At 36.8% G+C, this 25,550-nt stretch overlaps 1 protein-coding gene across 2 annotated transcripts in view; it reads right to left on the bottom strand.

Moving 5' to 3' along the window:
- Positions 1-12,638: 12,638 nt before the first annotated feature.
- Positions 12,639-25,550, bottom strand: part of LOC124159839 (D-ribitol-5-phosphate cytidylyltransferase-like) — a 29,883-nt gene continuing 16,971 nt past the window's right edge. For both annotated transcript variants that reach the window (XM_046535748.1, XM_046535743.1), the window contains 2 exons: positions 22,301-22,569; positions 12,639-19,696 (listed from right to left, as the gene is read on the bottom strand). In XM_046535748.1, coding sequence (XP_046391704.1) covers positions 19,493-19,696; positions 22,301-22,569 — 473 coding nt within the window. In that variant the 3' untranslated portion in view covers positions 12,639-19,492. The remainder of the gene's footprint in view (positions 19,697-22,300; positions 22,570-25,550) is intronic.

The following is a 25,550-nucleotide window of genomic DNA, read 5'->3' as shown; positions in this document are numbered from 1 at the left end:
GTGTGTTTACCACTTATGAATCTTAGACTCAAGGAGATGGTTCATGACGTCCTTTGTTTGCTTGAATGCCTTTGCTGACCTTAAATTCGTCCCTCAGCTGAATCAGCATTAGTGGACCACGACTTCTATCTCCCTTGAGTCGTCCTTATAGTAACGGCAAGACTCTCGAAAAGAACGGAGTGAAATGAGTTCAGACATCATTTTCGAGGATTTAACTGTGCGTAAATGCCGATTAAGAAGTTTCTTAGTGCTGTGTGTACATTCAAGAAGACAATTTTGAATTGATCAACAGTGCTCGTTTTCTTTTAGGGAAATATAGGGAAAAATTGTCCCAATTCTGTGTCCAGGCACCTTGTTCTTTTTGGTCGTATTTTTCGTCGGCCTATTTTGTGTCGTCCCTTGTTTATTTATAGACTAGTGCCCTTGCCATGTGTTCAATCGAAAAGAAATTGTTGTCCGGCGCTCATTTCAACGAACGTGTAATTGATCACTTTGCTGGACAAAAGGAAAGAAGGATGGACTTCTGCAATACAACTAAAGGCCTGTGAGTATTTCAGATTTTGTTAAAAATGTGTGAGAAATGTTTAATTATTGATTTTAAATCATACTGTATTCAAGAATCATCGCGAACACCGCCATCAAAATTTACATCTGCAATAGGAAAGCGCGTGCATTCTAGTGGTGTTTGTTGCCTAGTGGAAGTCAGTGACACTCCCCTCCCTCCTCAGGTGTTACAAGTGTCATTGCTACCTAAATCATTGCAAATGTTGTATAGATTTGACAAATAACGTATTATGATTGCAAAACGAACAACAGAAGTGTATTGCGGGCATATCCGCACGAAGAATGTATGCGATAAAACCTAAAGTTACGTATTTTCGTTTGTATTTGCAAAATATCGCAGCAAATATATTTTTATTCTTCAAGATCATTGATCAGTATAATTGAGAGTCCGGAATGAGCCGATCCGTATGACCGAGAGTCTATGGCATTTGGTATTTATTAATCAAGCTTTATTAGGAAAACTAGGTATTTTTGTTGAAAAAAACGGAACATATGGCATCACAAAATTTAATTCCTAGATTGCCGTAAAACTTAATAAAATACACGAAATATTAAAAACTTATGACCCCCCGGTGGAGTGCGCCCCCCCTAGCATTTGACTCACGAGCCGCCACTGTATTTAGGTCGTAGCCAATATATATATAGATTATAGCCAATATATATAGTATATTGCCAATGGAAGGATTTCTTTGGGGGAAGGACTCATTCGCAGGGGATACACCAAAGACTAAATCTCCCAAACATTTCGCGGGGTTTTAACCCCTAGACACTGCTCGCAACAGACTCGTTACTCTTTCTCGGATAAATTCAAGATGGATTAATTTATTTTACGGGAATATTGTAAACATCTGATTGGTAATCTAATAAACTAAAACTACTGTCATTGCGATTGACATACCTACTGCGAAAACAGCTTCAAAAGTTCAATCAGTACACGCATTTAAAGCCGCTCATAAAAGAGAGATTATAGAATTACAGAAATAAACTGAAATTGCCATATTTCGGAATTGGATGCCATCCATAGTCCTAAGAAAATATTTTAAACGCATTGGCTTAGCAATTTCAATGCTTTGTTCCAAAGCAGTTAGGAATAAATGTGCTTTACTCGACTGACTTCACGTTTGCCATAAAAAATATTAGACAGTGAAGTTTCACTCCGAAGACCAGAGGAAATGGAAAATGAATTTCTGTGATCTCTTCATTTCAAATTTACCATGGCATGCCTTTAGTACCGTTTTTATTTATCTCCGAGGTTTCATCGAAATAAATTGGAATAATGAAGATTTCTTGATATTTTTATTAATGTTGTGACTTTGATCACTTCTAGTTCTCTCTATCTTTCAACCTCATTTCACATAAACCCAGCATATATTTTCCCCCTCTCTCAATTTCCCCTAAGAAATCTTGTAGTTACCCGGCCTTGTAATTGCTCTAACATTTCATGCCCCTGCACCTTGCATTCATTGCTTCCTTCAGTAGCGGATTAAGGGTGGACGATATGTTCAGACGATGTGTTAGGCAAAAAAAACCTCTAAGAGCTTACTTTGACAGTAAACTTCATGATAACTTCAAAAAATTACACTTTTAACATCCGGGTATGAAAAGCGAGATCAATTAATCTCTTCTAAAGTTCCATAAAATGATATAGGGTAGGCCGGGGCACGTTTATGCCATGCACTTTCTACGAAACGAATTATAACTAGCGCGCCCCGAGTCATAGCATATCAATGATAATTCTAGTCGGTATTCTCACATATTTTATAGCGTCAGTCGAGCATCGGCATGGCCTCCTTTATTAAAGGTGGCCATGGCATCGGTCTAATATGCGGAAAGGGAAACCTGTTTTCTGTGAATGTGAGTAAATTTTGCGTTGAACTCATCGTGAAGTAATTATACATAGTTATGGATAAACAATTATATGACAGTAGTAGAATGTTATCTTTTTTTGAGAAATGTATTTGCATTAACAGAAATGTAATTAATTTTCGTTGCACCTTAAAAACAAATACAAACATGGTGACGGGCCACATTGACATCGGGACCCCTTTACGCACGTTCTCACTGCGTAAACGCGTCCCTGAAGCTCTTTTTGCGTCATTCTATCTGAAAACCCCCTTTAGGTACTTTCAGAATACTTAGATTCGTATATCATCATTCAATTTTAAATTGAGTAACAATGATAAAGAAATAAGTGATGGCACAACAAAACAAACAGAAGAAATCACATAAAAAATACTAGTTTCTATGGAAGAAGAACAAGAAGATAAAGCAAAGCAATAAGTATGAAACCAAAAACTGCAAAAGGGAAAAGTTGGTACCCTCTGGGAAAAGGATAAGTATGTTGCATAAACTTGCCCCGTTGTCGGGGCAGACTAGGACATTTAAAAAAAAAAAAAAAAAACATTTTTTTACGGCTAAAAACACAAATAGGCTAAAACCTGAATACATAAATTTTGTCTTAATTAACTACATCATAAAACTACGATTATTTAATTAAAATTTTGTTCCAAACCATCACCGAAAATGGAAATTACCATTATTTCAGCGTTAGCATATGACAGCAATATATATTCAATGTATTGGCCGTCCCATTATTTTATAATGAGTCAGTCTGAAAATTTGCCAAGTTCCTAAACTCGACGTGGAGTTTAAATGGAAGCACATAATGATTATTGGCATAATTCACATTTTGCTTTTACACAACACCTTTGATTCTAATGTTGTGGAAATATATCCGTAAAGTGGTGTAGTTGTAATACAACCGATTTGTAAAAATAGCTATTAGTAGGATTAGGACCGTGCACGCCAAAAATGCAAAATACCGCTGATATTTTACAAAATATAAATATAAAAATACTTTTAAGCACCCAAAAATAATAAATAAATAAGCTGATAATGCCTATAAATAATAAAATTTTGAAAAGCAAATGAATGCTGTGATTTTTTTGCTTTGTCAATTTTTAGCCAAATCATTTTTTTTAGTCTTCCTTCTGGAGGGTAAAAACCATGACATGTCGTTAAAAAAACTAAATACGTCTATTTATCCGCTTTATAAAAAATGTGAAATGGAAAAAACTTACAGAATTTATAATCGCTTTCAATTACACTATTATTAGTTTTCAAAGAATTTTCATCTTACGGAGGAAAATGGCAATTTTTTGCTAAAACAGGTATGTATGAGGGTCTTTCAATAAGCCTTCAGAAAAAGGTAGAAAAACATTGAATTGAATTATTTTTGGTCAATTATTTAATTTTTTTCAACTTCGTCCCTTTCAGCTCTGTAAAATTGTAATAGCAATTTTATAAACATTTTAAGCCGAACAAAAAGTAGAATTTCGGGATCTCCTCAAAATAGACATTATTTTGTGCGATGACCTACTACATAGACGAAAAATTAGTTTGCAAAGCTATTTCTTCGAGTTGGGAAACCATAAAAGTTGCTGGAGGTTAAATCTTGTGAATACGGTGAATTTTGAAACAATTGCAACTTTAATTGCGTAATTTTGGCCAATACAACTGCATAGGTGTGCAACCGTGCATTGCCTATGATGAAGGAGGAACTTAATCTCTTTCAAATGAGGACGCTTTTCTTAATTTCTACCAAAAACCAGTCCAATAACGATTCATAATACTCTTCTGTTATCGCTTTTCTCTTTTCTAAGTATTTGATGTAGATTATTCCGCATGCATGCCAAAATGTCGTTGCCATGATCTGACCAGCCCATTCCACCATCTTCGCCTGCTTTGGAGCCTATTAACAAGGGCGTAGCAAGGATCAAAAATAGAGGGGGGCAAATTCATAAAGTTGTAACATAGAGAAGGTTAAGGAAACTACATTTTCAAAAAGAAATATAACAGCGCTTTATTAGTTTTTAAAATTATTTAATCGAAAAAATATTTTTATTACAAATTTTATACTAATATCACTTTTCTTGGATTTAAAGAAAATTTGCTCAGAACTAATTCGCTTTGATATAAATTTACTTTTGCTACTATTGGGGGAGGGGGCCATTACCCCCTGCTACCCCTCGCTGGGTACGCCCATGCCTGTTAACCTTCAGAATTTCATTGTTTTGCCTGTTTTTTGTCTCTGTAGTGTAGTGATGAATCCGTATTTCATAAAAGTTACGTATTGACGTGGAAAAAACTCAGGATTGTGGCGGAAAAGCGCTAAAACAGCCTTGGAGTTGACCACACAATTTCGTTTATTCTCCACGTCGAGTAAATGCGGCAGCAACATTGCAGAGATTTTTTCACACCCAATTTTTCGTGAAAACTTGCGATTGTGAAATGCGATACACCTGTGGCCTCAACTATATCGCGCACTTTGATTTGTGCATCACTATTAACCATATCGCGGATTTTGTCAATCATTTCGGGGGTAGGCTCTTCCACAGGGCGTCCGGAGCCATGTTCAATTTTTGGATGTACGGCCACGTTTAATTTCACTTACCCAATTATAAAAAGTCGCAAACGCAAGAGCAGATGAGATATTAACTTCATATAGCTCAACTATGATTTCTTTCGGCGTAAACCCTTTTAAAATCAGGTATTTGATCACCGCAAGATACTCACTTTCATCCATTTGTAAAAACAAATGAGAGTTATTCTTCGTTAAAACTTTAGCGGGTACTCGTCATGTTGAATTAAAACTTTTGGTCTATGTCGCTGCGCAAATTCTTGAAAAATCTTGAAAATCTTCTTCTTTCTTATAAAAAAAATTCTTGAAATTCCACGAAAATCCCAGATAAGGACAATCTTCTCTCCTCACGTGCAGATAAAACATCATTTAAAAATATCAAGGATAGAACTCCACTACAAGTGGAAGGGGTCTACCGAATTCTTTGCCAGACCTGTGGGAAGAACTACATCGGCGAAACAAGCAGATCAGTCAAAACAGGCCAAGAGGAGCACGAGAGAGCGATTCGACTGGGGCAGTCAACTAAGTCCGCGGTAGCCGAACACGCAGCGCTGGACCACGCAATCGACCTTAGTGGAAGCAAAAATCGTTGCCAAAGTAAAAGGTTTTAAACATAGACTTGTCAGAGAAGCCATTGAAGTATCTAAAGAAGATAAGAACAATTTCAACACGGACACCGGCATTAAAATTAGCTGTACTTGAGAACCCATAATCAGAAAATACAATAAACAACCCACGCCTCCAACCTCCCGCTCCCCTCCCCACCTTTTACCACTGGGTTGTTTATTGTATTTTCTGATTATGGGTTGTCAAGTACAGCTAATTTTAATGCCGGTGTCCGTGTTGAAATTGTTCTTATCTTCTTTAGATATTTCAATGGCCCAGTGGCGGATACAGAAAATACTCAAGGGGGGCGCAAAAGATATATTGAGTTGCCTTTACTTTTATCGTGTTAAAAAATAATCAAGTCGCAGGCAGAGTAAAATAAAATGTTAATAAAAGTAATTATATACATATATAAGACATTGCTATCTTATGATATAAAAAAGTCACAATTGTGGTTCTGCAATGTTTGGCAATACGGCCGGACCCGCAAGGGAGGGGCGCGCGCCCCCCGCGCCCCCCATCTGTATCCGCCACTGCAATGGCCTATATATAGTGTCTCGTTTATGCATCCACATGGTTCATCGAAATGTTCCACATGTCCCAAAGTAGAAGACTTATGTGAAGTGCTATTGAAAAAGACTCAGTGCAAATTGCGACTCAACTATACCGTTTCCAGCCAGTAGCAGTGGGTGAAAAAAGATCGGATGCTTTCCCGGCGTATGCTGGTAGTGAAGGTTATTCGAGTTCTCCACCGGGTAATCTCCTCCATGGCTGCCCATGGTTTGCACATATTGAATGCCATGGAAGTAAACAAGATTGAACTTGCTTTCAGTCAATAGATGTAACCAATCATTCAGATATGAACTTTTCACTGTTATAAATGCTAAGTAGAATGAAACTTCATTTTTTCCACCTTGACGGTAGGCAATCTTGGTGTAAATGAGTCGAAAACATGCCTAACTTTGACATGTCTTAAAACAAAAAGTATAAAAATACTACCTTTTTTATTTTTTCATTGAAAGTAGAACATTTAAACTACCCACTGAGAAGTTTTAAAGAAAATAAAAGGTGGCCTTTTTTAGTAATAAATTGTTAAATAATGACTAATTTTTATTGTTTAAACAAGTCCTTTTTGTTTATTATTGCTTCAAATGACTTTCAAGTTATGCCAGAATGTGCATAAATGAATTTTATTCAAAATGAAACAATAACCACTGCTTTACAGGTCATGGTTCCTTAGTAAACAGCATTTATGTGATTTTTCATTTCTTACTCTGAAGCCTGACTCTGCAATGTTCAAAGGATGGTAACTTTATAACGGTTCAGTTCTGAGCTGAAATAAAGACATCATTATTCATCATAAGGATACTGCTTTCACATATATAAATTTCAGAGAAATCGGTGATGGTCACCTGACACCCCTCTGCCTGATTTGAGATTAAACCCCCCCCCCCCCCCCGCTATCAATAGGGTAGTTTCCTTCATCAAAGAAAACGAAATACATTGATTGCGATTCGTTACCCACCTTAGTGCACTCATAATATACAAATTATTTGGTTTTAGAAATACCGGTTTAGACGAATGGCAATGGTCCATTTTTATCCTCATTTGAAAAGGGCCAGATTGGCGCCCATGCGATGCCGCTCCACGTGACGTCACAGGGGCCTAGTTTCTATACGAGAAGATAGGAGTTATACATCGCCTGAGGTTACCAATGCATGCATGAGGCGCAGAGCTCAGGGAAACATGTCTTAGTAATCACTTATTAAAACTGGCTAAGGTCGGAAAGTTTTCTTCATTTGATAAGGTATTAATAATCCTTATTTAAGCCAAGCGCTACCAGCCAGCAGGGTACTCAGCTACCCGCTAACAGCCTGCGTCGTATCAGCGCTCAACTCGCCTCAAGGTCACCTCACAGGGCGGCAGCGGGAACCAGAAATACGCCACACGGAGAGAGATTTCCCGGCATTCATACTTACGCGTCTCGTTTTCGCGCGCTTGAAAGTTTTCACTTTTCATTAAATCGCGAAAAATAGATATCGTCATTTAAAAATCTAAAAGCGTGATATACGTACTCCTGGAGTAATAATCTTTCAATTTAGGCAATAAAAAAATAATAGGAAACCACCCTATTGAAAGAAAATAAAATCCCCAAGGCCGTACTTTTTCCTGGGCAAAAAAAGGAGGGGGTGGGAAGTTAAAAGGATAACAGTGGGGTGACAGTGAGCGTGATTTTCCTAGTTTTATACTTTAGTCTATTTCTATGGTGTGAGTAGGTCACTGGCGTAAGCGGAAGCTTCGCAAACCTGAGTGTGTGTGTAATTGAGACCCACGCGGTAATTTGTTCCTTTGAGCAAATCTGTAAGGTGAGTAAGTAAGATTGCGCGATTGCTTGTTTCATAGTGTTTCAGCTTAATTTTCGTGTATCACCCCACTGTCATCCTTTTAACTTCCCACCTCCCACCGTTTTGCCTTGCAAAGAGTACGGCCTTGGGGATTTTTTCTTTCAACTGTTGCACGGTCGTAATCGTTCAATCGCCTATAACGCTATCAAGCTTCGGCAATCCCATTCTGTCTCCAATTGGCAAACATGAGAGGGTAATTTTTCTAGGAATCACTTAAGAAGAAATTCAAATCCACTACAATAAATCTGTCAGCTAAAGTGACGAATAGCAAAGAGATACGAGAATAAATTTATTAGGTACACAATCTCACTAAAAATTATAGCAACAAAAAAATTGTATAACAGAACCATCATTCACTCGTTATTTTTCAGCATGTGCATACATTATGTTTTAAAGTCTTTTTTCAAATGGGATATAAAATACAATCCTTAACCCGGGAAAGAATTAACCCGGTGGGAATCCCGAGAACAGTTTACCCACTTACAATCCTTGTTTATGTCGCTGTTTGAAGTTTTTGGCTTAAAAGACCTGTATTATTTTATTGAAACTAAATGTTCATAAAACGAATATTTTGGCCCAAAAGAATTTTATTTAGTTTACTCCGTGATAAGCATTAATAATAATTGTTTCATTTATTTTCGTGGGCACCAGGCCCATGAGAAAATAATGGTACATCACATTTTACAAATCCAGTATCGTTACATGGATATAATAAAAATTCAATCAAATACTCCCGTGCAGACCGCCGATAGTATAGAGACAATTGAGTATAACAATACCGTCAACATATGAGAAAGATCAAACTGTGATGTAACAGAAACCATTCCAAAATTTACACAATACATTTTTTAAAATGTTCTAACAGTGATTTATCAGAACCAGAACACAATTAGTCTTTAATTAAAATGTAGGTATTACTTATCACTTATTGATATGTGTAGGTAGGTAATGTAAATCAGCACAAAGTTTTCTGTTACGTTGACATTTTTCCAGCTTAGCCAAAGATTAGCAAGCAAATAAACGAGTATATGCGATAAGTACAGCGAAATCAAAAACCCAGCACTCAGTCCTACTGACAATGAGTCTGATAAGCTTGTAGGTGAACGATGCTTGACTAGCTGAGGTCAGTATGGGATTCCTAGGCGTAAAGACACGCGCCTCTTATTGTTAGCTCCGGCCTGTATTCCAGACCCGGTCCCGTTGTCTTCCTCTACCCCCCTCAACTCTACCGAATACCTATATTAGCTAGGTAGATACGACACTATCACAGGGCATATTTTCGATGGTTCTGTCTCACCTAAGTATTTTTTCGGAATAAAATCATAAAAGCCAGAAATTTTCTGTTTTATTTCTAAAACTTTCTGTTTGGGAATTCAAAGTTTTCTAGCATTTTGGAAAATTATAAGTTCAATATACGTTAATTGATTTGGAAACATTTTCATGTCAATTTATAGTTGACTGTAGGCAGAGATGGATTCAGAGATGGGCTAAATGGGGCTAAGCCCTCCCCTGGGGTGTTCAATTAACGTTAGATAAAACAGTAATTTTGTTCGAATCCCTGCTAATCCTGGGAGGTTACGACCCAGGCCCTCCACCTAGCCCCCCATGGTCCCTATCCTGGATTCACCACTTCCCACAAATGATCTATTTGTCAATATATTTCTATCAAATATGTATTAAAATGATAATCTATTTAGAGCAGTGACGGCGCTAGCAGGTGCGGGGCTAGGAGCGAACCTTCAGTGCGGGGCCCTTCACTTAAAATATTAAACTCTATACCCCATCTACAAACTCGAGCATTTTGAATCCCTACCACTCTCTGGCTAAGTATGTGTTCCCCTCCCAAATTCAGACTTCGTAATTACGTCGTTATGATACCATCACGCCTTTGAGTTCAAAATAGTATAATACAAGTTAAATTTATAATTATATTTATTCATAAAATTATAACGTAAAATAAACATAAAAAGCGCGCTTTTAACTTTAAATTACTGCATTATTATTCCTTTTTCATAATATTATTTTTTGTCTTGCACGGACTTAACAATACAGTAATAGTTGAAATTGCATTTTCAAACTATCGTATATTTTAATTTTTTTTCACGAACGCGGGGCCCCCCAAAGCGCGGGGCCCGGGGCAGTCGCCACGCCCTAAGGCCGGCTCTGATTTAGAGCGTGTCTTCCTCCCACGTTTCGTTGCATATTTCTCGCATTTTTCTAAATTATCATACAATACATGTGTCCTCTCCAAACACTATTAAGTCGACATACTTATTTCAACCGTTACGCATAAAACTGTATAAGTAAACTGATTTCAACGAGATACGTTTTACAATGATTAGTTATTAAATGCACGTATTTCAGCTAAGTTTCATTTCATATTTCCCATAACTTTTAAAATTATTGCACTTTGTCCCCAAACACAATCAGATTTAATTTTCCAACTTCAGCCTACACATTACGATTCTCTAGGCTCGTGACACTTGTCTTAATTTCAGTTGAGCCTGACTCACACGATTTTTTATTCCATCCCTTTCGAGCGATATCTTTAGTGATCACTCCAATGATGGCGGACAAGTGACCGTTTCACGCGATTACGCATTTTCCGCTATGTCTCCAGGGATGGAGAATTCCATCCCTTTTCCCATCATTCGGCCATTTTTCCGTCGCTGAAACCATTACTGGCATCATCTTTCAGCTAATAGTAACTCACAGCCAAGGAATAAAAAGGAACTTCTGCTTCTTCCATGGCAGTGCATGTGGCATGGTTAACATGGCAACTAACATGCAAGTGGCATGGCTAGCGTTAGTGGCACGGCCACTAACGATTGCGCTTGTAAAGCCACGTTGAAGCCACTGCCCAAGTCCCCATTTCTGAGGCATGGTAAGCTGCAAGTGGCAACTGTGAATTAAATTAAACCAGTATATACAATAATTTCACGAAAAATTGAATTGATTCACAAAAAACAAATTAATATAAATCTTCCTGAAGTTAATGCGCGTCAGCCGCTTCCTAAATTTTCGTTGTCTTCCATTGAAGTTTTTCATTCACATTTTTTTCGCGGTAAACAACATTCCCGAAAAATTTAATGGCACAGAAATTATTTTAATATTAATGAGACAACTGCACGTCACCCGTCATTTCCGGTATGACCACAGTTGGCGTAACGCACTTCTTCCCAAGGGAGACATCGCGACTCGTCCAGCACAGATAGAGCGACTCCAGAGGCCCAACTGTGGGGAACAAAAAAATCGGCAATCACAAATCGAATTTTGATAGCGCGTCGCTACTCTTCAAGAGCTCGGGAGGAGCCGCGCTGCTATGCAGGACCCCACCACCCCTAAGGTAGCGGTGTCGATTACAGACGACGCGTCCCCCGTAATTTCTGAGAAAAATTGAATTATTGTAATTTTTACGATGGCTATCCAATGTGAGTTTTTATTTCACTAATTTAACTAATAATGCTTGGAATTAACTGACGGATGTCTGAAAGCCTTTTGTCTACTCATATCAGACCTCAAAAACTTAATAGCTGCGAGGTATTGCATACCGCCAAGGCGTCACGGTAAGTTAGTAGCCGTTCGCGGTACCAAGTAAACTTCGCGTATCCGTGCAGTTACATCAGTACGCGAAAATTCGACGCCTCAACCCAGAAGGATATTCCATTTGCACTGCATCTACGCTCCGTGAAGAGGAGGAAAGCGACTTCTTATAGATCCTCCAGACAGGGGTGCCGACTTACAAAAAATATTGGGGGGGCCCGAACCGGGGATCTTGCCCCGGGAAATTTTATAAGTAGTGAGTGTTAAGTTTTTGAAGCATTTTAGAAGAGTAATATGATCAACATTAAAACCCTGATAACTTGATTCTCGATATCAGGACACTCCGGGGAAAATCGAAAAGCTTGACACATTTTTTCCTCACACCGATAACGAATTTTTGAGGGGGCTCGGGACCCCTCAGGCCCCATGGGGTCGGCGCCACTGCCTCCAGATGCGTATTGGTAATGACCAAAATAATATATAACTTAGGGTATCGAGGTTTCTATGGTGGAACTGTTCCATAATGTGCTATGGAACGATTTTCAATTTTCCACTTCAATGGCGACTTACAACCCAAGTTTCTCCCGAACTACCTTGAGAATTCTCTGACCTTTACAGAATTTAAAAATTCTCAGACAATCCCAAATTTTCCCCGACGATCGCCATCCAGATATTCTCCGGATTTTTCAAGTCTACTTCAGCTCCTAACGAGGTTTGTTATAACTCTTTCCTCCCAAAAATTCTTCCGATTTTTCCACAAGGCCGTTTCTCATTCCCAATCCAACCCCTCCTTTAAATATTAACTTTATCTATATTACATGCACAGTGCTATGTGAGTTCCTGACACGTCAGTGCATAGAACAGCTGTGAAAAGAGGGGGAAAAAATCAACATGGAGGCTGTTAGGTGAGGAAGGCAAAAGTTCCTCTTCCCTGTAAGCCTCAAGAGCCTCATAATTTTAAGTTGTCTTTCTCCAGTAAGTTCGATATTTAATCAGAGCTATAGCAAATAGCTGAGGCAAAGAGTACAAATATGAAAATTCACATAATCTTTGACTCAGTAGAAAATCTTAAACTGGAATCTTAAATGATACAACAAAAATGGCACCAATAAAAACTTTTTAATGAATAGATTGATTTTTCAGCTATTGAATACAACACTAATGTTACTATGCAGACCATTTGATTGCCTGCATATTACAATATAAATTTAAAAATAAAAGAATTTACTATAATTTTGTACATATATAAAAAGTTTACATCATAATGAGTTTCTGTCAGAATATAACAGCTCATGAATTTTAAATATACAAAAACTGGACCCTTTGAGAGCTATGAACATAAAATAAATAAATGAAACCATCTAAGATTAAATTATGATGGTGTTTTGACATGACTCATTAACAATTTAGCATTTGGATCACATAATGTTAACTAGGATTTCTAGCTGTCTGTTAAGTTTTTCCTCTACCTGCTTACATTAGAAGTAAACTATTACATGCAAGGCAACAATTCATTATTTACCAGAGATTGAAGAGTATTTCAACACTTGTGAAATTCTAACATAACACTTGAAAATTAATGTATTGTGATTTTTACGTACCAAAACTACTTGTACATATTAATGTGGTTTTGCACAATAGGCATTTACAGCACTCCTATTTTCTTACTTATAAATCACTGCTAATGGCTACGCCAATTACTTATGAAATCTGTATGCATTGAAAAGTTATTGTTACAAATCCTAAGTATAGATGAACCGAGTTGTGTGGGTCAAGCAAATGATGAAATTCTAAGCTGGAGTATGGAAACAAATGCCAACCCAATACATGTATTCTCTGATATATCTGAAAGTAACCAAAAACTAACTCTGTGAGATCTCAAAAAATTATGGCAAACTACCTCATGTGTATCCACACAACATTATGAAAAATGGAATGACTTAACAGAAATGTACATTAATAATTATTCACTCATAATACTTAAAGCATGGTCAACATCTACTGACAGGAACAACAGAAATATAATCACAGCAAATACAAAGAAGTGTTCATGAAATAGGCACTTACACAAATACAGTAGGAAATGAAAACAGCAAGTTAAAATACCTTCTAGCATAGAGTATCCAAAAAATGTATCTATGTATTGTATTGACATTTTGGTATATTTCCTACATTTTCCCTGTCTAAAACATCAGTTACTCCTTAGAATCCCTCTACAACTGATCAACTTACTTTGATGCTAAGATCAATTATTTCTCCTGAAAATGCACAGAACTGTAAACAATACATGATACAATAGTTTAAAAATTTTATATCCTGTAAAGTCATAACAAGCTTGTAAAAATTCAAAATGTAACAAAAATTTACATTACATCATAGCCATAAAAATGCATTGAAAAAGAGCATGCGCAGGAGATCATGTTCTTTTAAATAATTACAAGTGGTAACCTTATATATCCATGGACTTGTAAACAATCCTTCCTCCCAAAAAATGTTCAGGATACAAATTTACAGAATCCATATCAGTGGTAACTGTTATACTATGTACAAAACATGACAATCATACTCAATCAAAAAATGCTCTTTGACAAAGTATTTCATGAAACATTGACAAAATTCTTAGCATGAGGTGAAAACAAAAATTTTTTCACTTAGCTTTACATACATAATTAGTCTCTTGCCATGAAAACATGTACATTGTCCACTGATTTTCTCTTATGGGTCCATTTTTTTTAGCATTAATGTTATAATATTTAAAAGATTTTTAAATAGTGATAGCAAATTAAATTATAAGTAAAAATTGTGTTACCCTTTCCCACCAGCTACAGAAAAAGGCTAGCCAATTTACAAAAAAATTAGTATAAAATACTATTTTTTGCAGAATAACACAATATAGGAACAGTAAGTAAAATGACCAAAAGCCTAATCACTTTCCATAACAATGATAATTTTCTAACAAAGAAATACTAATTGAAAGTATACACTGCCACGGAATTCCCCCACAAACATTTATATTCACATCTTTTAGTGACCCCTCTCATTGCAACATCCAAGACAATGTTATTTGGATAAATATGAAAGTAGGGAAGAATTCTAGAAAGACATACTATTTCAATTAAAGCATCCCACCAAAGCTTTCTCCAGGTAATACAGAATTTACCACAATAGAAAAGAATAGCAAAAGATAATTCCAAGCCACTAAACAATAACCTCTTAAAACTGTTTTAATGGGAATAATCTCAGAAACCAAGAACAAGAATCCCTATCTTAATATGAATTTGCAAATGACAATATCATGAGGGTATCTATTTTTGGAGACTACTTGACCACAGATGGATAACCAAAACAAGTCACTTTCTTTCACACAATAAATTTGCATGATGTTTGGTTTGAAATCAGAAAATAAAAGGATTGGCCAGCATGAATGATTAAAGAAGTGAAAATAACTTAGTAAACATCTTACAACAAGGTGTCCAAATTGGCACATTGTGACACAGTCATTAATTGAACACTGAATAAGAAATAGTAAGTTATCATGATATTCAAGAGTTTTACTGCAATATTTATTTGCTGCAACTATGAAAATATCAAGAAGTCCATCATATTTTTTTCAACTGAAAAGAGAGAATGCTCTACAAAGTGAAAGAAACACAGTTAATAGTGTCTTCCTGTAGTAGTATGAAGGAATTTACTTAACAAGCAAATATTAGAAATTTGAAAAATAATGGGAGACAATTAGAGTTTCACTAAAGGCTATCTGTTCATAGAATGAATGCTTCTAATCAGACTGGCTGCAATGAATTATGCAATACAAAAAACCTAAAAAAAAAATTTTCCCTTTCCATCAGTTTGTCAAAGCACTAATCAAAACAGACAAAAGACTAAAATACACATTCTTGACTTCTAAATTATTTTAAATTGAATAAAAATATTATTTTTCAAGCAAGCTAGTAAAATTAATTGGTTCAACTCTATGCATCAAAACTCTTCCACATCACTTAACATTTTTTTAATGCTCATTTTTGCCCAGAGCCTGTTTGAATAATAACTTTGAATAAACTCAAGATTATGTCCACTCTCAAAAAGATAAGCTTGAAAATTAACCGAGGAAAGATACCACATGACTTACACTTGATACCACTAAAAAGGTATGAGATGATTAATACATTTCCTTTATTTCCTCACAAAGCTCCAAGAGGTAAGTTATGAAGAAAGCATATGCCCCAAATTTGTATTTTCATAGGAAAACAACCAGTCATTGTTATTATAAGGCACAACTGTTACTCAGATCATGGTTTGCAGTAACTAAGATTTGGAAAAATTTATCTTACATCACATCTCATCTCATCTGACATTGCATCTCAGGGCAGGCTTGTATCCTGAAATTTGCCTTGGAGGTCTGCCAACTTGGAAGCAAAAGGCTAAGTTGGTAGCAAAACTATAATGTAGGATGAGAATCACAAGAATCTGAGATGATAATCCCTTTAATTTTAATCACTCAATACTTTTAACAGTGCCTAATTTTATCTTTTCTAACCATCTGAGTTCACTGCTTACAATCTTATGGTCTCATTAGATTTCTTTCCCTCTAAAAAAGAAGTTCTAGTCATGCAAATCCAATTGAAAAAAACAATTAACCACACACTTCATCACACTTAAAGCCACCTATTGCATCAGTCATAAGCCAGTTTATTGCAAATATGTAATCAAACGAATCAAATGCAGTTTATGCAAGGGAAAAATTTAGGTGGAGGGGAGGAGGGAAGCTCCATCAGACCCTCCCAAGCCATGTCCCTGCAGCGGGATGAAAAGCTGCCAAAAATTTGGAGATCAACACTTTCATACACTATTCTCAATGGCAAAGAGATAATAGGTCTAACAAAATGTAGTTAGTCCATTAAATATATTGGAAACCTTAATCTGACCACCAACCTCAAGGGTTGATCTAATCTCTTCCTGAATTTTATTTCCAAGAGAAAATATTAACCTGCATTGGTAATATTACTAGAAACTCAAGAAAATTCTTTGCATAAATACAGAAAAAATGAACTACACTTTTAGATAGTTTTTATTATAAAATCATTCATGGACTTCATAGAAATAAAGTTCTTGCATGAGAATTAAATCTTCCCATCAGCTCAAAATTAAATATGACAGATTGAAGATTATTTGCAGCAGAGCCTTGTCAACCTTGAATACTGGTGAAACAGTAATACATTATACAATGCTATAAGTCATTTAATACAATGTAACCATCTCTTTAGCAGGTAACATTGCATAAGGAAAAATCATTGAAGCTGAAATTAAAAAAAAAAAAAAAAAATTGTATCCATCATGAAAAGCAAAAACTAAGTAGATTTCAACTCCATGCATTAAATGACACAAGAGGGGTAATCAGTGCCTGTATAAGAGGAATGATTGCTTTGTAATAAAAATATTGGAATGGGTCATACACTTACTACATCTCCAGTTGGTCAACTAACTAGTTTTTTCTACCAAAATATTTTCCAGGTGCATATGGCCAAAAGAGAAATTTCTTTTCATGGTTAAATTTTTCTTCATTGTTAATTTTGTTAGATCACATGGTTTTAGAATGAGTAAGGGTGTCACAAATCCACCTGCAATGAGACCCACAATGAGAAAATACACATGGAATGATAACCGTTTGAAATCATATGCAAAAGAATATTTGATGAAAATAAAATCCGAATACCACATCTGCAAAAAATGAGTTGCATTTGAAATGATCATAAAACCAAATTAATCACTCTCATGTAACCATTATGTACTCTTAGATGAAGGAGATTCAGTACAAGCCTCAATATATTAAAATATAATAACACTCCACTACAACCCTTTGGTGGGGACATAAAAGATGAAATGACCGGAGGTTTTTTAACTTTTAATAGTTTGATCACAATCCAAACATTTAAACCACAACAAAGAGACAAACACCCAATACAACGCTTGACAGACATACCCTCACACTCACTTTTTTCAGCGCAGCTAAAACACATAGAATAATTGCTTTCATAAATGCAGTTATTAATGGAACATATTTGTATATGAAGATTGTACTATGTATTCTCACTACTCATTAGCTATGCACTTGTTATGATTCTACCAATTTAAATTTGTGAATGGCTCTTAATTAACATAAATTAAATACATGAAAATCATCCTGAAAACCTCAAGACTAAAATCTCTTCCGGAAAAATTTAAAATGAAATAAATATTGTTAAGAAGATGATGTCCTTAGAATAAATTTGGAATGAAAGAAATTCATGTCATAAATGATCCACAGAAAACCTGAGAAAAATATCAAAGGTAGAAACCCATTTTCCCAACACGAATTTCACATTTCCTTAATTTTGCACACTTATGGGTGCCATAAATTATGACTTGTTCCATACCTATCAATTTCTACTCATAAAATTTTTTCAGGTTCACTGAAAAATCACAAAAAGGAGTATTCTGCAAGAGGATATTTTCATACACACAGTAAGATGCTAATGATGGGAAGAGTAAGTACCAATGATTTACAACTATTGAGCACATCCACTACGTGCATTATAATTATTGTCATTTGGTTAAAAACTTCGAAATTAATGTAAAAGTTTAAACAATAATAATTTATCTATTACCAAAATCCAGGCAACATGATAAATTTGCAATGTAATGACGCCACGATAAATCTCACATCCATTCCCACTTCCTTCTTTGATAGATATTTGTACAGGGGATCTCTTCTGACTTGCATAATAGGTTTTCCTCCTATTCCCAACAGTACAAAACACACACAAACTCTCTAAATCAGCATCAATCACGGTTGAAACACCAAATTCAGCCCACCACTGCACTGCACTTGTGTAATCAGTTTGTCATCAAAACTATTTGTTTTCACTCACCTTGATGCTCATGTAACACAAGTTACACCCAATTACGCTTAAGTTACGCTTTAAGCTTAAGTGAACACAAGAAGCGCATTACTGTGCGCTTTGGAATGCTTGTCCCATATATATAATGGGCATGTGGAAACCATTACGTGATTTTAAGTCACCAAAATGGAAATCACAGTCTACAAGGGTAAAATACCCTCTTTGAAGATGTTTTAAGCATAAAATTTAAAATCAATGACTCTTTAAAATGACCAGAGTGTTGAAAGAATTGGGTTGACAGGCAGGGTGATAAACACAAAGAGAACTTTCGATTAGCATACAGAGGTGATGTTGAACACACCAATTTGCTCCCACACCTGGCAGATGATATTCATTGTTCTTCGGGCACAACCCTGCCATTACACCACAATACCTCCAGAGCTGCAGAAAAATCAAGTCAATTTTCAGAATTCTACAGCAATCACCTGCTAACTATATACAGGTAACGATTTTATCTTGAATGCTGACATCTTTGAATACAGCATATATATACCCATATGCTTTCGTGATCTGACTCACAAACACTCTTCTTGTCAGCTTCTATGAAACCTCAACACAAAGACCCAAGTGCTCTACTGACTGCTACTTCATGAAAAATACATTCATTAATTGCACCCTCCCATTGAAATGGAAAAAAGGCAAGCTAAATGCAAACTAAGCAAGGGCCAAACTCTCTAGAGTTAATCCAAATATTCCTTTGAAGTGCTTCACAAACATCATCAAAAATATAGTGGCACCTCTATGAGAGCCATTGTTGGCAGATGGGAGCCTTTTGTGCCAGGACAAAGTGATCTGTAAATGTACGAAATGAGGCCAAAAAGGCAATTAGCAGACACCATTAGTGTCATACCCTCATCTCACTTAAAAATATATCCCGAAACACACAGGAGCATCCTCCACGATCAACATAATTGTTTCCTTCTAATTCGAGATTTGGAAACACTGCCAGGCCCTTCTCATCCATTGATCCTTATTGAGGGCAAGGGTGACCCTAAAGCCAATTTCAGCATCACCAATCACACAAATAGTGTCTGTCCAGAAAAAACATCAGCATCCTCCTCATCATCCTCTGCAGACAAGAGGAGGAGAGCTGAAACAAGACGCACCAGCCGACCCTCCCTACCAGCTGTCACCCAATGGACCACAGCTACACTCTTGCCTTCCTTCCCATATAATTCTTCCCTGTGACGAGCACCCCGGTGCATTTCTTGCACAGACACCTGTAATGCAAGTTTTTACATAAAGGAATCATTCACACATGATGGCAATTCAATTTTGTGCCACAGTACAAAATATTAAAAATAAATCAGCGACTAAAATTAGCATATATTTAATTTCATAAACATACGTATATATTTTAAGGATATCCCTATCAGTAAAGTGGCTAACAAATGCAGAGTTTATACATCAATAGAAATATTGCGAACGATGGGAAAAATCCGATGACAATCACAGCGAAAGACTAATGATTATGGTAGCATTTTTCACTTGATGTAGTTTATTTTAAGAACAAAACTTAGCCACCTCAAAATGTCAGTCGGAGACTAAGTCCAAAAATTGTCAAACTAAGAAGGTGGAACTTTGACCACGCTGAAAACTCAGAACAGCGCCTCCAGATATTTACAACCTCCTTTGTAGGAGGCCAAGAATATGCTGTGTCATTGTATGCCTTGAGAGTTTTGAGGGTTGAAGTGTTTGAAACTATCCTGAAGAATAATAAATACATTCAAAGAGACTGAGTGCTCCATACACAGAATTTCCCCGAGACTACTTTGTACATGTTTATTTTGAGTGCTTAGTCAATTTTTGGAGTAGTCTATTTGACAGCAACAAGCCTCAGTGGTTATTGCTGATAGGCAGAAACTGCCAACATTGTGTCACTAAAAGATTCCATAACTCTGACAAAGCCCTTCATCAACTGCTGTCAGATAGGGAGGCCAACAATAAGCTTCGAGGGTCGTTCTATTAGTCCTCAGAATTTCGGAGAGATTGCTCTCTTAGTATCAATAATTAATTTTTCCCAGTAAGCAGCATTCTTGAATAGTCAACTATTAAATTTTCAACTGTATCCATTCCATGGTTTCAATGTTACTGCCAATTATAGCAAACAACTTTCATTTGTTAATAAAACTTGATAAAAGAGAGTTTTTTGCGGTGATCAAAGACTTGCTTTTGAAAAAGTTAATGCTGATAGAAATCAAAGCTATTTTTAATGAAGCTCATAGAAGACCTCCTGTGTCTGCAACTATTAACAACTGAGAGAATGAATTTAAACGTGGCCTTACATGCAACAAAAATGAACATACAGCAGACTCCCGATTATCCGGCTGCGGTTTATTAGGGTTGCGGATTATCTGTGCATGATTTATAGTCTCACTCAATTTTTTCCGTGATCTTTATAAAAAAAAATAAAATCGGACGCAAAATAACCGGAATTACTGCATTAATGCTAGGATAAACCTAACTTATTATTTCCATTAGAATCCTCTTCGTAAAATGGAGGCGATTGCACGCTTGCTGCATTCATGAGAGCACCGTGTTCCTGTTTTCCAAGCCTCGCCGTGCGCGACTGCACTCCGATAAAAAGATTGCGAAGAAAACTTTTCTTTTTTTTTGACAATGGAGCTGTTTTTCACACGTGAAAAAACATTGCTCAACGTCCCTAGGCTTCAAATCATAAGAAACCCAAGTTCCTTACTTTTGAATCATTCCTATCGCATGCAACTGCTTGGAAATGGCTAGGCGAGTAACTCCTAATGCTGAAGCAAGCTCTTCTTGAGTTTGGCATGGATCTTATAGAGCAATAGCCTCCATTTCAGTGTCTTCGAAGGTTTTTGGTCTTCCTTCACGTGGACATTGAAATGACCATCTTTGAAGCAACAAAACGAATCACGGCATGTCGTTTAACTAATAGCAGCATATCGTTCGTGACGTTTCCGATAAGTCGAAATCGACCTGCAATCACTGCTAGAGCCATCTAATAACAAACAGTGAGAACTTAGTTGCGAACCTAATAAAATTATTCAGAAGGAAAAAAAAAGTTCTAAGTATGCACTGAAAAAAGAAAAAAAAGAGATAAGGAAAGCCACAAGGAAAGACACCTCATTTCAGTGCAGCGTGTGTAAAGTGGGTTGTTTTTGTATCACCATGCTGTCAAGTGTACCATAAAAAGAAAAATTACATCACCTAAATTAAAAGGATATTTTTGTAAAACAATGCTGTTATATGATTCCCTTGGTTTAAATAGTTCAAATTCGGTGTAATAAAAAATTATATGCAATGCATTTTATGGCTGTGCATCATTTGTCACAACTTTTTTATTTTTCAAATACATTAGGTTTTCATTGTGAAATTATATATTTAAAAGTTAGCAATTAATTTTATTTATTTCATCCATAAATAAGAGCAAAGTTCATTTTTTATAGTACTCATCGTTATAAGTATAGTTTTGATGCTAGTTTATAAAAAATGTACGAATTTAGTAAAAATGGCTGGATTTTTCAGAAGGACCTGTAAATTAGCGACCGGTACTCAAAGTGCTAAGTTTTCATTTAGTTAGTTTTTCCAGGTAATTAATATGTATATCTGAGTGTGTTCTCAATCCACCCGGATCAATGGCTTTTTTGGTTAGCAATGGGCAACTAAGGCTACAAAAAACACCACTGATGAAAGGTAAGAAAAGAACCTGGCATCACCGTTGGTCTGCCCTTTACTATAGGCAAAGGTTAACTCTACACTACTTGACACCAAACAAAGCAATGTTCATATGGTGCCCTCCACATAGCAACCAAGTATGAGATTGAACTATATTTTTTAGCACCAACCTGCCACATTCCATCGGCACCAGCACTAGAGGGAGCATCATGATCAAATACATGCACCACAGTGCTGGGTCGCTCCGGATCAAGAAGTCCATTTCCTTGTGCAATATTGTGCCGATGAAAGAACACAGCAGCATTGAAATGTCCTTCAGTGGCTTCTCCCAGGCCAACAACTCGTTGAAGGACACTCACTTTGGGGGCCAAATGCTCCATCAGCATGTCTGCTACTTCACATTCCTCAGGGGCAACTATACACACTCGGCATTTATTTTCTGCAACCGAAACAGAAAAGTTAATGTCACTGTGCAGGGTTTCAACAATCAGCAAATCATTGCCATAACAAGTATCACAGGAAGATAAACTGAAATAAGGAGACAATAACACAGCCAATAAAATAAATCACCTGCTATATCATACATTTCTAGAAATTGAAATTAAATCTCACAACTGCAATAAGAGCACGCAAAAAAATTGAAAATTTCTTCGATGTAGAAAATAAGCAGAAATTGCATCAGAATAATTACAACTACGTTAAGAGAAATACAGCAAAGTTCACCATGGTATGTGAGTACGGCGCACAGCAAGGGTAGAGCTATAAGAAGTGATTTTTTGTGTTGGTTGGTTCATGTGGAAAAGCATAGGGAATTGTGTAATTCACTCATAGCAAGTGGTTGTGTTCATACTAGCTCTGTAATGAGTCAATTTTTCCACAAAAATCATTTGAAGTGCATAAATCTCTGTAGAAACCTTCGTTAAACTTTAACGGTGGAGTGATTTTAAGTAAGAATGAGTCGGTTCTTAAATTTTTTCGGTTCTCGGTTCCGGTCCAGTTCTCCCTCATCGGTTCTCAGTTCTCAATACTCGGTTCCCAGGATGAACTCTTATTATCTAAATTAATAGCAAATTTAAATGAACAACCAAAAGAAGTGAATGAAAATAATTTCACTGAAGATGTAAATTAGCAGGAAAGCTCTGTAAAATAAACTTAGGATCATCTCCATTATTTTATTTGCCAAGCAAAAAAGTTTAGATAACAAGTTGTAAAAGCATGCACGATCGACCAATATGTCACATTACATCAGGCAGCCACTGATTCTTTCTCCAAGTTTTGATTAAAAAAGTTCAACATTTTTACCCTACCTGGGTCTAATCTATTCTTTTTTTGGCAGACATATTGCCATGAACAGGTATTCACTGAAAACAGTAGTAGTCGATGTTGATTTTGAAGGGCTGCGCTGAATATACTTGGAGCACAGTTTACATACTGCATATCATCAGAATCAATAGGGGAAACTCCCTCAACATGCCGGTACAGCCATACCATGGAATAACTGAGCGGCCGTGAGTTAACGCAAGATTGGAAAGCAGTGTTGCATTCTGCAGGATAACAACACTTTTCGATGCCTTGCATAGGTTTATCAACTTACGAACAAGCTCTTGGAACGCATCTTGCTCGTACATCGAAGAATTGCTGTGCATTTACATGATCCAATAGGGTAGTTTCCTTCATCAAAGAAAACGAAAAGCATTGATTGCGATTCGTTACCCACCATTAGTGTATTCAAAATATACAAATTATTTCGTTTTAGAAATAGCTGTTTAGACGAATGGCAATGGTCCATTTTTATCCTCATTTGAAAAGGGCCAGATTGGCGCCCATGCGATTCCACTCCACGTGACGTCACAGGGACCTAGTTTCTATACGAGAAGATAGGAGTTACACATCGTCTGAGGTTACCAATGCATGCATGAGGCGTAGAGCTCAGGGAAACATGTCTTAATAATCACTTATTAAAACTGGCTAAGGTCGGAAAGTTTTCTTCATTTGATAAGGTATTAATAATCCTTATTTAAGACAAGCGCTACCAGCCAGCAGGGTACTCAGCTACCCGCTAGCAGCCTGCGTCGTATCAGCGCTAAGCCTCACCTCAAGGTCACCTCACAGGGCGGTAGCGGGAACCAGAAATACATCGTACGGAGAGATTTCCCGGCATTCATAGTTACGCGTCGTGTTTTCGCGCGCTTGAAAATTTTCACTTTTCATTTAATCGCGAAAAATAGATATCGTCATTTAAAAATCTAAATACGTACTCCAGGTGTAATAATCTTACGATTTAGGCAATAAAAAAATAATAGGAAACCACCCTATTGACTACTTTCAGATGAAACGATTTTTTGCTGGCTGCCATTCACGGCATGGCACACAGCATCGCACAGAGTTGTCTCGTCTGAAAGCTGCCTGAATTTCACATGAATGGCTGCTGACGAAAAGGCATTTCATCTGAAAGCGGAATCAATGTAGCATTATCTGTATTTCACGCCGTACACGGCACATCGCTGTGCCAAATGAGCACCTTGCCGTCAACGTCACTATTCGACTTATTTGAAGACATCTATAGAGACCTATGGTAAGTTGAAAGAACGGCGCCATGCGGTGGACAACAGCAGGCAAAAAGTCAGCTCGTTTGAAAGCGGCCTAAGTGGCTGCGGCTATGGAAATGTTACAATGTTGGCGAGAGCAACAAACTAACAAACCCTTAAATGTGCTAGTTTGCGAGCAACTCTCAAAAGAAAAAATAAAGCGTGGAAGCCTTGCAATTGGAAAGAAATATAAACACATTTTTTAATCCCTTCTCACTTTTTGGCCTTAAATATGCTGCAGACCATTTCAGCTTTGGGCACCAAATTCAAATCCTCGCAACCGTTCCGAGCCTGTTCCAAAGTACTGACATTATGCGACCGGTTCTCGATACCGGTTCAACAGCCAAGAACCGGCAGTTCCGAGAACCGGGCACCAGAACCAACCCATCTCTAGTTGTAAGCTTATTTCAAATGCATTTCACCTAGGGAAGTCAACATTGCAGCAGAACATGTAGCTTTGCTATCCCTTACACAAGTTATAAAACACTGTCCACTTTGTGCCTCATTTCTAAGCTTTGAGACCACCGTGGAGCTAGACAAAGATGATAACTAATATTGCAGGGAAAGCAACAGGGACTAGAGAGGTAAGTAGTCTGGTGCTGTATATGGATGACTAGAGTGGGAGAGGATGCTAATTCACAGCAGGCCTTCTAATGGGAGCTTTGATACATAATTAAGAACAACAACATTGAGTTATTTTGCAAGATACAGTGGAAGCCCGGTATTGCGAGTACGGCATTTTACGAGAATCGGGTTTCATACTCTCCAGAATTCATTATAATTCAAATTTTCACATCATATCAGCAGAACTGTGATGCATTTCCGTGCAATC

This window comes from Ischnura elegans, chromosome 1 (assembly GCF_921293095.1).
Source record: "Ischnura elegans chromosome 1, ioIscEleg1.1, whole genome shotgun sequence".
Taxonomy (NCBI): Eukaryota; Metazoa; Arthropoda; class Insecta; order Odonata; family Coenagrionidae; genus Ischnura; species Ischnura elegans.
The sequence above is the reverse complement of the archived record's forward strand: the minus strand, read 5'-3'. Positions and strand labels throughout refer to the sequence as shown.